The sequence below is a fragment of the Mastigoproctus giganteus genome, chromosome 7 (assembly GCF_048544385.1).
Source record: "Mastigoproctus giganteus isolate SK-2022 chromosome 7, ASM4854438v1, whole genome shotgun sequence".
NCBI lineage: Eukaryota > Metazoa > Arthropoda > Arachnida > Uropygi > Thelyphonidae > Mastigoproctus > Mastigoproctus giganteus.
Genome location: NC_143581.1, coordinates 48216966 through 48234653, shown reverse-complemented (window position 1 = coordinate 48234653; position 17688 = coordinate 48216966). Strand labels below are relative to the sequence as shown.

The window sequence follows — 17688 nt, the reverse complement described above, 5'->3', positions numbered from 1 at the left end:
GAAGCTGCACTAACTTTGTTCAAATTTGTTGTAGTAAGGGATGGCTAGAAGGTCTACACTGAAGAACTGACTTAGTGCCTAAAGAATTGGTATAGATAATGGCTTGAAGGTGTACATTCTCTAAAGCCATCAGCAGGATGGCATAGTTCTTTAGTATAAGTACTGCATGCCAAAGGGAGATATTGTAATGTTTGATAGAACTGCAGCTGCACAAACTTTACTGTCTGTCTTGGAACCGTCGGTGTAAGAGAATTGAGAAGTGAGTTGCATGGATTTGCTTAATGGTGAAATTTAGACGTGCATTCTTTTCCCATTGTTGGAAATGTTTGTCAATGGTATTTGCCATGGTAGTGTGCTAACATCTGGAATTATGTTATTCATATTTAGTTCCCAGCATGTGTTTAAGCTTTGTAATCTAATGCCACATGGTTTATTTTGCAAAGGTCTATTTTGATATAAATTATGCCATTTTGCTGTGAAGAGATATTGCCATATAGGATGATGTGGGCAACTTCTGATTTTAGTTGCATAGCTTAATAGCAGAGCATGCTGGTGAAGGAATAGATGGTTTGTGCACTTCGGGATAGAGACTCTGAATTGGTGATGTATGAAAGGCTCCCAGTGCAATTCATAAAGCATTATGATGTACAAGGTTAAGCCATTTTAATACACTTTCTTTAGCTGAAGCATATACTGGAGAACCATAGTGTAGTCTAGATCTAATTAATGACTGGTAGAGGTGTGGTAGCACGTACTAATCTGCACCCTATGACATAGCAGAAATTGCCCTAAGTAGATTCACTTCTTTAGACAGATACAAATATGCTTAATATGCTCCAGAAAACTTAGTTTTTTTAATCCAGAATTAGTCCAAGAAATCTACTCTGTTGAAAGGTAGCCTGCTTTAATGGGCATGGGAAGTTGTGTTTCAAAGTTAGTATAATGTTTACTGTAAGGACAGTGTTACCATCTTTCTTAATAGAGATCCTTGTGACTCTTATGACCATTTTTCTTTCAAGTTTTTCTTCCTCTAAGACATGGAGGCTACATTCAGAGATAAGTTCTTTAAATATGTTAAGTATTGTATGGAGAAGGGTACTGTGACTGGAAGCCCTCCAAAGTTAGTTATTTTTTTTAATAGTCTTTCATAATTATTATTATTAGCCATGTGGTGCAAGAAAGCCTAAGGCTTATGCTGCACCAGCCAAAAAAAAAAAAAAAAATTGAGTTATAATGAGAGAGAGAGAGAGAGAGAGAGAGAGAGAGAGAGAGAGAGAGAGAGAGAGAGAGAGAGAGAGAGAGAATGATGATATCCAGCTCAGGACCCTGAGTATGCCAAACCCATAATCACAAGATGTAAGCCCCTGGGGTCAAGATTGCTTTGCATAAACAGTTTCAATTACTATGTCTCCTGACTTTAACTGTTTGACTGATTTTTGTGTTCAAATGTTACCTTCACACTTTTTCTGCATTATGAATGGTGTTAGTTTCCTTACATGTTCATCACTGGTGGAGTGCATGAATAAGTATGTTGAAGCTGTACATATTGTTTCAGTTATCAGTCTCTTAACTGCACTGCTGGGGTACTGTCATTTTCATTTCTATAGTTAATTTGGGCCCTTTCTGGCCTAGAGGAACCATAACTAATACTGCTCATAAATTTTATCCCTGGGGGTTTAAATTTACTCCCCAAATTAGGCCCTCTCAAGTGGAGGCAAGAGGAGTGCCACCTAGTGATCAAGTGGCTGAGATTAGTATGTTAAATGATTAGTGAGGTGTGTTTACAGGAATTTTGCTAGCAGGGATAAGGAGGTGATTGTCCCCTTGTAAAAGACAATGGTCAGGCACCTTGAGTATTGCATACAGGTCTGGAGGCCTCATTTTAGGAAGGATGTAGAGCTGCTGAAACAAGTACAGAGAAGGGCAACAAGATTAGCGAGTGGAACAAAGGGTAACTGTTACCAATAAAGGCTTAAGTTCTGCAAATTACAGCATTTGCAGACTAGGTACCTGTGAGGTGATCTAATTGAGGTGTATAAGGCCTAGAATGGTTTGATCAAGCTCAGTGCTGATGGGTTCTTCCCCTTACTCAGATTACCCACTTGAGGGGACAAATTCAAGTTGAGGAAAGACAATTGTAGATTAGATGTGCAGAAATTTGCCTTTAGCCAGTGGGTGGTTGATAGTTGGAACAAACTTCCATTGGTCGTAGTGGAGGTTGACAACTTAAATAAGTTCAAGGCAGAACTAGACAAGCATTTGTAGTGAATGGATGGGTGAAATGGGAATTTTTTTTTTTTTTTTTTTTTGCTGATGCTAAATAAGCTTGCTTTCTGGCATCATATGCCTCTACTAATGCTAAAGTTAAAAAGCAAAAAGCAAAGAACAAATAAAGATAACTTTTCTTTCTGAACTTTAAGTTACTTGTCCTATGCACTATAAGTTTATACCAATAAATGAACTTAACTAACTAGGGAACTTAATTAAAAATAAAGCACTGTATATCCCTGTGAGTTGCCCAATCACTAGAAATTGCCTAGCACTTGGGGGCCCTATGTAAAATAAAACAGCTAGAAAGAAGTAATGAATTTTAAATGTAATAGAATATTTAAATATAATAAATGCTGAGTATGCATTTAAATTTAAAATGCTATTTTATTTTTTACTTTGTTCCAACAGTCCATGCCATCCCCCACCACTTGGAAAATGCTTGTATAGCACCAAGAAGGTTGAGGAGACCTTGGTACATAACTAGGGCATCAAATCATTCTTCAAGAATGTGGGTGCTGACATGCATTCAGATAATTGAACTGAAGGACTATAACATTAAACTTTTTTATTTTTTGGTTACTTACTCATCAGGAAACGGAATAGGCTGTAAGAGTTGAGCTATCCCTGGCATCCAGTCTTCAAACAATGATCTGTTATACAAATAAGTTAGTAAATAAATTAACAAATAAACAATTTTAAAGCATGAAAAAACTGCTGACTATACTAATTACAGAATTAACTTTGGCCAAGTTAACTTCAGAAAATAGAGCATACATTCTTTATTTAAAAAAGAAAACAAAAAACTTTTATACTCTATCTACTTAATGTGGTAAGAGAACTTTTACATCAGTTTTTTTTTTTTTTTGTAGCAAAATATTGATCTTTCAATGTGCATGTCCATGTATATTATTTCCAGGATCCCAACTAGCAGATATAAAGATTTCAGTAAAAGATGTTAGACTTATGCATTTTTTTTTTTTTAAACATTACACTAAACCATGCTTCATATTATGAAAGAATAGAATGTCAAACATTCCATTCTGAGTCTTGAACAAATTAACCTCAAAATTAATTTTTAATAATGCAAATCTTAGTTTCCCCAATAGAAAGAAGTGTAAAAATTATAACCACTTATACTAATAATTTAAAACTTTAATATTTGCACCACCACTTTTGTTCAAGTGGAAAACTCTACTTGTTATCAGCTTGTGGTACATTACAGTTAATCTGTGAATGATGGTAAAGGCAAATTTGGACATCTGTTTGGCTTAAATTTCCTTTATTACAGCATGTCAAAATGTAAAAAAAAAAAAAAAAAAAAAAAAAAAAGAGGGGGGGCGGGGATCCTATATTTCTTTTTCAGAACAAAGCACCTCTGATGCAGTTTTAAGCCTCCTGCAAATACAATGATGGCATGGTTTTAAAAACAGGCCAGAAGATTTGTTTTTTATTTTGACCAGACAGAGATTCTTCCAATTACCATATGCATATATACCTATAGGTGAAGTAAAAGATAACATCTTCACACAGTGTCTTAACTAGTAAAAGTGGGCCCCAATGCAAAGTTTAACATGGGCCCCTCCTGAAAATATTTGTTTTGGTAAAAATAAATAATCCTTAATTTCCCTGGAATCAGCAGCTATGAAAAAAAAATAATTGTGAAAAAAAATTGTTCATAGACAGTAAATTTTATCATAAACATAACTAAAAAATTTACATTTTTACTCAATTAAATTTTTTCCTATTTTGGACAGGAGGGCAGTGGGCCCACTTTTGGTCATGGACCCCAATACACTGCATTCACATAGTTACACCACTGTCTTCACATTAAAATTATTATGAGTAAAGCAGTACAATAAAATAATAAAAGAAACAAATTCACTGAAAGAGACACTGTAAACATATATTTATCAATATCCATGTTTTTCACTTAAGCAGATTATTTTTTTAACAAAATGGCCTTGGCAGACTCAATATACCCTAGTACATCTGAAAGAAATCTGGATCTCATATTTTAAAATGAAGGAAGTACATAACTAAAACACACACACACACACTTCCATATTCCTATATAAAACCATAAACATTTTGATAAAAGCATATTCTAAAATTTATCATTAACCAGAGATTAAATAATACAGTAAAAGTGTCAGTCATATACAGCAAACAATAGATAGGATAATTCAAGCTAAGAAAATGCAAGTAATTTACTTTTAGTTGTTGTTGGTATTGAGTTCAACGACACAAGGACTACTGAGGACAAATTGTCTGTTCATGGTTTATTCACAAGCAGCATATCGTTAGAGATGTTAAATGATATGCACCTGTACAAGCCAATATATTTTAAGTACATTAAAAGCTCTTTCTATATTTGTTTCATTACCTAAAAAATTAGATAAATAATTTGAGATGTTCAACATGGAGAATGACTGAGAAGTGTTTGACCGCATGGTTGAATATAAGGAACAATCAACCAGAAAATGGCGGACTGTAAGCTGTCTGTGACAGGATGAGCACTGAGGTGTTTTCTCCCAATAATAGGAAGAAATGAATATGATCAGTGTGTCCAATTCTCAGTCTTGCCAATACCACTTCCTCTTTCGTCAGAAGCCAGAAAAGCCACAGCTCTGGATCTTGTTTTATCTGGTAAAGTTTATTGTTGGTGTTACTTTTCTGGATCTGTGACCAGTTGTTGTAGCATGCTTTGCGAATGATAGGTTTATGGTCAGTGTAAGGAACCTGAGGATGTTGTGAGAGAGTGGGTTGAGAATGTTTAGCGGCAAGGTCAGCACTTTCATTTTCCAGAATGCCAGAATGGCTAGGGATCCAGCAAAAACTGATTAAACACAATGCAGGAGAATAGCTGGGAATGAATGCATTTCAAGATAGGATGAGAAATTATTCCTTAATGCAGACACAGCACTGAGGAAGTTGGTGTAAATTATGGCAGGTGAGATGGAAAGCTCAATAATTTTAGTAAGTGCTAACTTTCAAGCATATAATTTAACAGCAAAGACACTGCAGGCTAATGGTCGTGAGGCTGTAACAGTAAGTGAAGGAAAAACTGCAGCCACACCTACCATGCTGGCATTTTTCGATCTGTCAGTATATATTTTACATGCATGGGAGTTCAGAGCATTAGCATAAAATGTATATCGCAAGAGGCAGAAACGTATGTCCAAAGTGGAACAGGTGCGGTTGTATCCTGAAAATATCAGGTAAATTGATAATCCAACTCTGAAAAACCTCTTTAATCCTGAGTGAAGCAGGTCTATTTTCATTTGGCTTGCTCTCATAGAAGGAATCCCACTGAGTATTATAAAGGTACTCCCAACTGGGGTGCGATGGAAGACTCTGGATCTTAGCAGCATAGTGGAGCAGTAATATTTTCCTGCAAAGATGTAATATAGGACCATGCACTTCAAAATAATGACTCTGGATTGGAGAAGTCTTTAAAGTGCCAAACAGTCCTCAGAGCATTGTGCTGGATGATATTTAGATGCTGTAAAGTAGTGCTCCTAGCAGAGACACATACCGGACAACCATAATCTAGGCATGAGCAGATTTAATCTTAAATAATAAAATGTGTTGTCAAAGATGATAAACTATTTAAAACTGTTAATTCCAAACCCCATCATTGTTAGTGAGATATACAAAGTGCTACCCAAAAGTTCCAGAAGTGTACAGTGGGGCTCTACTCATGACATCGATATCATCAGGAACTGATATACCTTCCATGCGATCTTTTATTTTAAGGACCGATGGCTTTCCAATATAGCTGGAATGATACATGGGCGTAAATTTTCAGATGCATGGAACATCGCTCGTACAATTGTTCTCAACCAATTAGCATCTTTGTTATTGTTCAATGATTGGTGTGCAGAACATCACTCGTACGATTGTTTCAGATCTATGATGATCTGGAACTTAAAAGTTCCATCAACCAGTGGCAGTACTGTGCACTTTGAATTTAAAGCCAGCAGAGGCTGGTTCGAGCACTTCAAAAAAGAGGGACAAATATCAAAAAGTGTTGAAAGGCATGGGGAGGCATCCAATGCTGATAAAAAAGCAGCTGAGACCTTTAAAATTTAATTCCAACAGTTTGTAGATCAGAAGGGTTATCTCCCCCAGCAGATTTTTAACACTGACAAAACCAGCCTCTTCTGGAAGCAAATGCCCAGGAACACGTACAACACTAAGGATGAGGTTAGTTTACCTGGGCATAAGCCTATGAAAGATAAGCTCACTCTCCTGTTTGGTGCCAATGCCTCTTGAGATTTTAAGCTGAAGCCTTTGCTTGTGTATCACTCTAACACCCCCAGAGTATTTAAACAACAAAAGGTCAACAAAAGCATGCTGGAAGTGTTTTGACACAATAACAAGAAGGCCTGGGTTACAAGATATGTCTTTAATGAATGGGAGCATGAAGTTTTCTGTCCTTCAGTGAAGAGTTATCTTGAGAAAAATAAGCTTCCTGTAAAGGCACGGCTCCTGCTGGATATTGTGCCAGGCCACAATCCCAACCTTGTTCAATCTCTAGAGGCACACTTTGTTCACATCAGATTTTTGCCACCCAACACCACTCCTCTTCTTCAACCAAACCAGCAAGTGATTGCAAACTTCAAGAAAATCTACACCATGAAAATGTTCGCAAGTTGCTTTGCAGCGATCTCTAGTGAAAATGCTCTCACCCTCAAAGATTTTTGGAGGTTGAAGTTCAACATGCTGGACTTTGTAAGGCTGACTAAGTTCTTGGAATGATGTTTCCACTAGGTGCTTAAATTCAGCCTGGAAAAAACATCTGGCCTTTAATTATCCATAACTTTGATGGATTTTAAGATGGTGCTTTGACAAATCATATTGTCACTCTTGGTAAATTAATGGGTCTGGAGGTTGCAAAGAGGATGTGGAGGACCTTATTGATGCTCATGGGTGTGAGCTAACAACAGAGGAGCTACAAGAGTTGGAGAAAGTTACAGAGAGTGACACTGGAGAGGAAGAAAAAAAACACCCAAAAAGTGTCACCCGAAGACTGTCATTTCTTGTTGGGAACATTTAAGAGAAGTGGTAAAAAAAATACCGACAGGGAAACACTGAACTCATGATGTGCAGAATGGAAGACTAAGTCATTTCTTACTCCAGGAAGCTAGAAAAAAAAAATTTTGAAAAAAAAAAAAAAAAAACTCTTCAAAAAACAGTCCACTTTGTATAGTTTCTTTGCCAGTGACAACAAAAGGCTGAAAAGACACCTGACATAGTCCCACCACCACTACGCCATCATTGATTTCATCAGCTCTGCACTTCAAGTCTAAGATAAATGCTAATTTGTTTGTTTTTTTTTATTTAAAGATGTTTTATGACTGTTTATTAAATAATCTTTATAAAACACTCATTTTTAATGTAAAAATGAAGTATAACATGCAAGAAATACCTATTTTATGTGTTGTGGGGGAACAACTTACAGGAAATCAATGTATTATTGATTTCAACTTACAGTAATTTCTACTTACAACGGATCTTGTGGAACAAATTACCATCAGATGTTGGGGCCCACTGTATTTATAAAATAAATTGGACTCACCTTGGGTCTTATTTGCCACAGTCACCTCTGAAGTAGTCCCCTTGAGAGCATAAACACCAATCCCGGTGCTTCTCTCTCATGATTTGAATGCTCCCTGAAAGTCCTTTGCCATGGCGGAAAGTCCTTTGCCATGGAGGATATCCAAACTGAATTGCAGGCTGTGCCTTCAGCACAGCCTGCAATTCAGTTTGGATATCCTCTACACTGACAAATCTTTGACCCTTCAGCTTGATTTTCTTCTCGGGAAGAGAAAGTAGTTGCAGGGGGCTAAGTCTGGTAAATAAGGGGGGGATGATTGTCATGTTGTTGAATGCCAAAAACTGCACCCCAGCGACAGATGTGTGGGCTGGTGTGTTGTTGTTATTTGGTTTTTAGAAGCATTAGCAACTAAGGCCATATTGCTCCGGGGATATGCGGTGGTCATTCCCTGACCTTTCCGCATCCTCTGTATTTGGTGGTCACGGGCTCGAACCCCAGTCTAATCAAGAAGTGTGCTATGCACTACTGCTCCTGCCTACAGAGGCGCCAAGGTTGGCATGTTCATGATGAAGGATCCAGTTCTTTGTGAGCCACTTCTCTGGGCATTTCCTCCTGACGGCTTCCCTTAACTGCCTGAGGACATCACAATGGAACTTTGCATTGACAGTCTAGCCAGGAGGGACAAATTCCTTATGGATAATCCTGTCACTATCCTAAAAACAGATCAGCATGGACTTTAAATTGCTCCTCACTTGTCAGGCTTTCTTTGGTAGGGGAAAAGATGGGCTCTTCCACTGGGATGATGGTTGCTCAGTTTCTGGGTAATACCCATATACCCAACTCTCGTCACTAGTGATGACTGTAGAAAGAAAGGTTTGATCACTCCTGCCCATTCTTGAAGGACTCTGCTAACTTCCATGCAATGCTGCTTTTGGTCTTCACTCAGTAATCGCAACACAAACTTTGCCGCAATCCTTCTCATGTTCAACTCATCTGACAAAATCCACTGACACGTGCCATACGATAGGCCTACAATGCCACAAATGTTGTGGATGGTCTGCCTGTGGTTTTCTTGGATCGCCACCTGAACTTTTGCAACATTTTCTGGGGTGGTGTTCAATGATGGATGCCCAGAGCTATTATCGTCATCAACTGACATTCGAAATGGCATGGCTGGTGGGATGCTTGTGGTCAGCAGTGGTTAGTACCTACTGAAAGTGGTCCGAGGAGGGGGAACCCATGAACCACCTGCAAGGTGTTGGACGACCACGACTCATCGATGCTTGAGGTGAGTGAAGATTCTCCTGGATGGTACGTGGCAACAGAAGGGAGACTGTGGTGCAACTCGCCGGTAATTGGAATGCTGGTGATGGGAGTAATGTGTAACAACACACAATACATCAAACCTTGCTGAAAATGGGGCTGCGTATCCACAGGCCACTCCGAGTGCCCATGCTAATCACTGTTCACTGGCAACAGCACCTACAATGGGCATGCGAGCATTGAAACTGGACCTTGAGTGATTGGAAGGTCGTCTGGGATGAATCACATTTCCTGTTGCACCATGTGGACAGCCAGGTACGTGTACATCATTTACCTGGGGAAGTGATGGCACCGTGGGACGAAAACAAGCCGGTGGTGGCAGTGTCATGCTTTGGGTGATGTTCTGCTGGGATACCCTGGGTACAGTCAGCCATGTGCCGGGCACTCCGACATCTACCACCTACCTAAACATCATTGCTGGCCAGGTACACCCTTTCGTGGCAACAGTCTTCCCCTCTGGCGGTGCCGTCTTTCAGCAAAAAGATGCGGCATGCTACATTGTTCGAGACTGGTTTGCGGAACATGAGGAAGACTTCCAGGTATTGCCCTGGCCTCTGAACTCCAGACATCAACCCATCGAGCATCTGTGGTTTATGTTGGAACAGCAACTCCAATCTGTGGCATCTCAAACATGGACCTTACAGGGGTTAAAGGATCTGCTGGTTATGTGTTGGTACCAGATACCACGAGACACATTTAGAAATCTTGTAGAATCCATGCCTCGCCGGGTACGAGCTGCTGTTTTGGCTGCACAAGGAGGACCAACATCATATTAGGTAAGTGGTCATAATGTTTTGGCTCATCGGTGTACATTGTTGTTCAGTATTGTTGTTGACTCTGAGTCTAACGGATTTTATTGCTTATATCACTTAATTTGCATACTTCTTTATGCTTATATACACATCTTAACATTTTATATAATTATGGGTTCTAAAGAATTAAAAAGTGAAATAAAAAGGAAAAAAAAAACTACTTTAAACTATCATTAACAAGCTCAGAAAATGGCATTCCTGAAAAAAAATAAATAATACTGATTAATCTGGTATTGGCCAACAGGCTGTGTCAGATATTAAAAAACAAAAATGTCAGATTTAAAAAAAAAAAAAAAGAATCTATAAAGACATTTCCTTTAAAACTATGTGGGGAGTGTTAAAAGCAGTGTATCAAATAGACAGGCATTTAAAAAATCAAGTGTTGCTGGAAGAAGCTGCAGTTAAGTGGTATTCACAGGAAGGATCAAGTGGCGTGGCGTGCGACACCAGCGCCACCTGATATAAAAATACAAAAGCCAATACATTTATCTGTCTATCGATGGATAAATGTATTGCCTTTTTATAGTTTTAAATAAAGGCTCTACAATGATATATATATATATATATATATATATTTTTTTTTTCATTAGTACTAAATTTTCCCTGTGTTCTCAGGCTTTTTTTTTTTTTGGCTATCTTTTGCTTCACTAATCCGGATTATCGTTCAACCCGATGACCATCTTCCCCCAATTACTCCGGATTAGCGAGAGTTTACTGTATGTATGTCCGATTTTTTTTTTTTACGCCCTTTTTGGGTCCCCTTAATTCGTGGGGGTTGTGGTCACATTCCAACCCGCTAAATCCACCACTGTACATTGCATTACAATAGCTTGACCACTTAGAACCTAATAAGTACGAAAATCACGCAAACAGCGACGCTACATTGAAATTTTTGGGGTGTTCTGCAGCGGTTTATAGGAGAAGCAGCAAAACCAATTTTATTGCGAAAATTAATATTTTATAGTTAGTTTACACAACTATTTATTCGTTTTAGGATGACAGTAACAAGACTGGCACTAGCAAAAACAACAAGGGTATTCCGACTGCAGCTCATTTTCCGATTCTTCCCATTTGATACTAGTATTGGAGAATCACGACATGGAGCAGTAATAACATTATCAATCAGTGGCTTCATCAAGAAGACAATCAGTGTCCGAGTATGTATCCTCTTTTTTTTTTAATACATGATTGTTTTTGTTCCCCCCCCCTCCGTTGAGTCGGGGAATGCGAAAACTGCATTTCGCACAATTTTTATGCAGTGTTGAGATAATTACTGGCATTATTTCCATCCGCCTGTCTTTTAATATAACCACACTAATTCAGCAGGAATTAAGTCGGCCTGATATAGTGCAATCCGTAAAACACCAACGCCCGTGGGTTAAAATTATCTCGCCTATTTTAGGTTTAAATTGCTTCACTCGCATGATATCCAAAAGATCTAGTTTTCTGAGGTTTAGTTCATGTGACATTTTTTTATCACCATTCCGCGATATCTTTTTTCATAGAATGGTTATTGACTTGCACGCTATGATAGCTTGAGCTGTCCATTCCGATGACGGAACTGGATGGTAAATTCGACAAAGGAGGTCGCTGTACCCATCTGCTGATATTTTTGAAGTTCTAATCATTATGATAATCCCCAGTCTTTGTATTCGAATTAAAATTAAAAGCGCGTTACTGATGAATTCGTCACTTCCATAGCATGTACTATTTAAGTTGAGAGCATTCCAAGAGGCATTTCAATTTCGTGCTCTTTTCCTTTTTTTTTTTTACGTGTGACGAATGAATGTAAATAACGTAATTTGTATTATTGATGTGTAAAATTTTTACACATCATTAATGCAAAAATCAATCAAGAATAATATTTTACTGTATAATACATAAAATTAAAAAAAAAAAGTTAGAAAAATATTCATAACATAATTTTACACATTTCTGCTATGCAGAAAGAGGATAATCATCAACAGTGAGTTCAACTGCATTCTTCTCTCTTGGATTAAAAATCCATCTGCAAACAAAACAAAAAAAAAAAAAAAAAATCTTTCAATGTGTATACAGCTGGCAAGAACGAAAACAAGCCACAGCTTCAAGATTTGTTAAAAAAAAAAATAAATAAATAAAAAATAATATATATATATATATAATCTTTTTTCCCACTGTTTTAACAATTGATAATCTTCATCGTCAGTACTAACGGCCTCCGTAGCCAGGTGGTCAGGAGCGGGAGTCAAAGAGCACACTCTTTGAGTAGACCGGGGTTCAAGCACCCGACTGCTAAATACGGTCGATCTGCCAACCCGCACTGGAGCAGCGTGGCAGATTATGGTCCATTTCCCTCAACATGAATTGATGAGGAAGCTTCCATCCTGTAAGGGATTGATAATGGAAGCAGTTTACTTTATCTTCAGCAATTGGCTGAAGATAAAGAAAATTGGCTTTATCTTCAGCAATCCCCTGACTGCTAAATACGGTCGATCTGTCAACCCGCATTGGACCAGCGTGGCAGATTATGGTCCATTCCCCTCAGCATGAATTGTTGAGAAGGCTTCATCCTGCAGTGGGTTGATAATGGCTGCAGTTTACCTTTTTTTTTTTTTTATACTCGTGTAATTTTGGATTTCATCAGGCGGAGGGTCAACATTTTCATTGCTTGAATCTTCCACCTTTAATTTCGGTCTTTCAGTATCGTATGGCAATGAGTTATTAATAAAAACTGGAACCGCATCCGACACGCGAACCTATCCGCATTGCGGGTAACACGCAAGTAGCACACTCGATGCAGGACTCTAAGCTCTCCAAGATTTGTCTGAGAAGCTGTCGTAAATATTCACGTCCAAAGTCACTCTTAATTTAAAACAGGGAAAAGTTTCCTGATTGTTGACCTCTTTTTCTTCACGGTATAAAATTCGTGAAACTTTTTACTAAACTGTCAAAATCTTCTGCTACTATTTTCTCTCCCTCTCTCCGCTTACCCTTCGGCGTTAAAAATAGCTTACCACGATATTTCAGACTCATTACCTTCTGGAAACACTGTCGATATAGACTACACTCTTCAAGACATTTTAATCGTTTTTCAGATTCACTTTGTCATTCCTTAATGTATTTTGGTACCTTAAAACACAATTTAACGCGCCTATCTTCATGATGGCCTACCCGAAACTGCTGATTTGGATATTCCAGCCGCGGCCTGCGACCATATGTACGCAGCCTTCAAGTGTTCTGCATCCCCCCCCCCCCCAGTTTAAAACTAGCGTGTCATAAAACAGTTTCACATTGACTTTTGAAAATCAGTTTATTCGATTTTTCTATTTTGCTTACTCATGTTTAATGTGTCTTTCTCAGAATTCAGCAATATTATGATAACCATATAATAGAAATGTTTTTAGTATTGCGTAATAATTTTTCGGAAAAAATGCATGATTACCAGTAAGAAACTGGTCTGACGGCCCAGGATCCGCGACTTTCAGCGCTTTGTTTTGGCCCCTAATCAAAAAAAAGGAAAAAAAAAAAAAAAATTTGGGCGTCCCTGATATAAAGGTTTCGCCACTCGTTTGGCGAGGTGGGTTTTAATCACTTCTGAGACTAGAAATTTCTAAAGTCCTCTTCAAGTCGCAGGAAAAAGTTTTCATTCCCGTGAGTTATTTTAGCTTTTTACTTCAAACATGAAAATCTGCGCATGAATATGAACTTTTACAAACACTGGCGCAACATGGCCAAATATGCTGATAGACCTTAAAAACTGAGTGCAACGACTTAGATTTTGTTTTTCGTGAGTGCATCAACAAAAGGTTTATTTATATTTCCCTCCGGCAGGTCGTCACATAAAAAGGGTCGGTTGGCCACGGATCGTCAAACCCTGCTTTAAGTACCCAGTAAATTTGAAAGACGAACATTCAGCGTACTTTGCATAGTTCTGCATGTGCGTTACACTCTGTACTCCCCACATTCTATCCCCCCCTCTCTCAAGCTTTGTCTTCGTTCAGAAAGCTCAGGTGAGACTTCCAACTTAACAGCCAATCAAATAGTAAACTAAGTTGCCATTTCCAATAAGATTCCCTCTTCAGTCGTTAAAATTTGACACAGCCCGGCCTATTACTTTATCCTCAACTTCAAAAGCATACAAAAGTAGAAAATGCTGCAGCCTATGCAATACACTCACGTAGCCAAAATGGATTGATATCTGATTCTAGAAGACACAGATGCCGTTAGGCAACAAGTACTCGAGGGAAGCTCTTGAAATGACAATTTTAAATTTAAAAAAAAATTCCGAATGTCTCACAGTATCGCGAGTCGAATTCAATGTATATCCGCTGTGCAGAACCGACTTTAAGCTGACACTAGATTATGGGGCCAAAGTGCAAAATGACTGCGCGGTGGCATTCGGAAGGTGGTCAAAGAACGGCAATTACGAGAGAGCGTGGGACTGAATGTGGGTGTACCTCGTGTATCTGTATTGATGCCGGAATGGATTTATGTTCACTTATTTATTTTTTTTTTTTTTTTAGCTTTTTGCGAATAACGGGTTTCGATGAAATAACTGTTCATCCAAAGTTTTATAATACTGTATACAGCATTTCAATTTTTGTGTTTAAGGTTTATCGGCACAAGGGCCTCCTTGGCCTTACTATGCTTGTTCGTGTCATTTCAGTAGTGTAAGTTAGATTTTACAGGAGGCGTAGTCTGTTCTAGCTGCAACTTGATAAGGTTCTTGGAGTTCTTGAACTCCAGTACCGCACGAAATGCCTAACCCGAGAATACAGTTATCTGAAGGCAATGGCCGGAGTTCGGTGTTTGGAAGAGAGAGTAGCGAGCGAAGCCCTGGGTAAGCACTTCAGCCCCGAAGAAATTCATATAACTCAAGTTTTGGGAAAGAGGCAAAATCCTGAATCCTGAATCCTGAATCCTGAATCTCGGAAGCAGAAATGCCTCTCGCCTAGGTTCTGCTTGGAATGAGTTGCAGGGGAATAAAGTACGAAGTCAAGAATATATGTATACGTGTGAGTCAACTTCTAGCTTGAATATATCCCAAGAAGATGCCGGCATGATTGTATTCCGTTGAATTTTGTTGAGGTCAAGGTTCGATTTTATTGGAGGGGGCCAGTAGTGGTTTTTGGAGGTTATGGGAAAGCATTGCACGAGAGAATGATAAAAAAAAAACCTAACTTTATTATATAAAATGATTATAAAAGAAAATTGCGTACATTTAAATCTTTAAATTAAAATTTTTGTCTCTACAGATTCGCAATAATTTCTGAAAACCAGTAAATTCCAACAAAAATAACATGCTCATAAGAAAAATAATGAAAAGGAAACGAAAAGCCAATGAGAAATTCTGTCCTGAACAAAACGCCAACAGGAACATAAAAAAAAAAAAAAAAACACTAAGAAATCTGCTGAACCCAGATTCGCTCTCTTTATATGACATAAGCGATTCGAAGATGAAAGAATCAGCACAAGACATGACCCTGTCCCAGAACGTCCATAAATGTTAATAACAGATGTGACTTGGTAAAGCATCACCTGTCGTCCTTAAAGACAGACAAATTTACAGTCAAAATTTAAAGAGACACTGGGTATTAGTTATTGCAGCACACAAAGCAATTTGAAAAACATTTAGGAATGGCACGTTGGTACCCTCGACTCCTTACTCCTGAACAAGGGGCGGACTACAGTTGAGATCTGTGTTCACCTCAAACACCTATCAAGGTAGAATCACTTTTTAGATAGAATAATCACTAGAGATGAGTCCTGTATCCAACACTCGATCTTGAATCAAAAACAACACAGTCTGAAGTCTATGATGGCAGGAGTACGATCATCTTTCGTGATATGAAAGGCATTATTTATACTCATATTAGCATTAGCATAGGCATATGATGCAAGAAAGCAAGCTTATTCAGCATCAGCCAAAAAAAAAAAAAAAAAAAAAAAACACACACACCACTCCCATTTCACCCCTCCGTTCGTTCGAAATACCTGTCCAGTTGAACTTTAAATTTGTTTAGGCTATCAACTTCAACAACAAGTGATGGAAGTCGGTTCCACCAACCACCCGCTGGCCAAAGGCAAATTTCCGCACATCTATCCGACATCCGTCCTTCCTCAATTTGAATTTATGCCCTCTGAGGTGATTATTCTGAGCAAGATGAAGAATCCCATTGGCATTGAGCATGCTCAAACTATTCAAAGCCTTATACACCTCTATCAGATCACCTCGCCGGTGCCTAGTCTCCAGACTCTGGAATTTGCAAAACTTAAGCCTTTCTTCGTAAGAGCAACCCTTTGTTCCATTCACTAATCTTGTTGCCCTTCTCTGTACCCGTTCCAGCAGCTCTACATCCTTCTTAAAATGAGGCCTCCAGACCTGTATACAGTACTCAAGATGTGGCCTAACCATTGCCTTATACAAGGGAATAATCACCTCCTTATCCCTGCTAGAAAAATTCCTGTATATCATTGACAAGACACCATGAGCTACTCTTGCAGCTCGTCTGCACTGCTCAGAGAACTTCATATCTGCCTGCACAATTACCCCCAGGTCCTTTTCATTCTCCACCACTGTCAGTGTAGTACCACAGAGTTGATACATTGCTCTGGGGTTACTGTTACCCATATGTAGTACTTTACATTTGTCAATGTTAAACTTCATTTGCCACCTCTCAGCCCATCTGTTCAACCTTTCCAGATCCTGTTGCAGCAGCATAGCGTCAGTAGTGTCCTTAACGACCCTGCCAACCTTTGTATCATCTACAAACTTAGACATTAAACTTGATATCCCATCATCAATATCATTCATAAACACCGAAAACAACAATGGACCCAACACTGAACCTTGAGGAACTCCACTAATAACATTAGTCCACGTTGAGCAGTGTCCATTGATTACCACTCTCTGTCTTCTGCCACTCAACCATCCCCTTATCCATAGCAGCAATTTGCCTCCAATGCCACACTGCTCCAATTTGTGCAGCAGTCTTCCATGTGCAACAGTATCAAATGCCTTTCTAAGATCCAAATATATGATATCACGTTATTCCCTGCATCCAGTTCCTTTGTGACCACATCATAGAATTCAATCAAATTGGTCAGGCAAGACTTTCCCTTGGCAAAACCATGCTGCGGCCGAGTTATAACTGAAGTCTTGTCTAAATGATCCTGCAGTGCTTCTTTAACCAGTGCCTCCATTAATTTACCTGGAACAGAAGTTAAACTAACAGGTCTATAATTACTTGTGTCAGCCTTTGATCCTCCTTTGTGAATTGGGGTTACATTTGCACATCTCCAGTCTATGGGTACCTCTCCTGAGTCCAAAGAAGCTCTCATAATTATGGCAAGGGGTTTGCTTACTTACTTTGCTGCCTCCTTTAATATAACTGGATAGATCCCATCCACCCCAGGTGCCTTTTTATGTTTATCCTCAACAATCTCTCCTCCACTTTCCTCTCAGTTATTACAAAATCATCCAGCTCACTGCCAATGTTTACTTTTCCTACATCATTCTCCTTCCTGAATAACTCCTCATGCGTGAATGTAGATGCAAAATACTCGTTTAGATTGTTAGCCACCTGAGCAGGATCCTCAACTGTTGAACCATCAATATCCAGTGGACCAATCTGATTCATCCCTTTCCTTCTTGAGTTTAAATATGTAAAGAACTCTTTTCTGTTTTTCTTTGCATCCTTTGCCAAGGATTTTTCGTAGTCTGCCTTTGCCTGCCTAATC

General features: G+C 38.7%; 1 protein-coding gene across 4 annotated transcripts in view; it reads right to left on the bottom strand.

The window, feature by feature from the left end:
- The window catches only part of LOC150082880 (C-Maf-inducing protein-like), a 451841-nt gene that overhangs the window by 60121 nt on the left and 374032 nt on the right, over window positions 1-17688 (bottom strand). For all 4 annotated transcript variants that reach the window (XM_090377643.1, XM_090377645.1, XM_090377646.1 and 1 more), the window contains exon 11: window positions 2856-2921. In XM_090377643.1, coding sequence (XP_090233769.1) covers window positions 2856-2921 — 66 coding nt within the window. The remainder of the gene's footprint in view (window positions 1-2855; window positions 2922-17688) is intronic.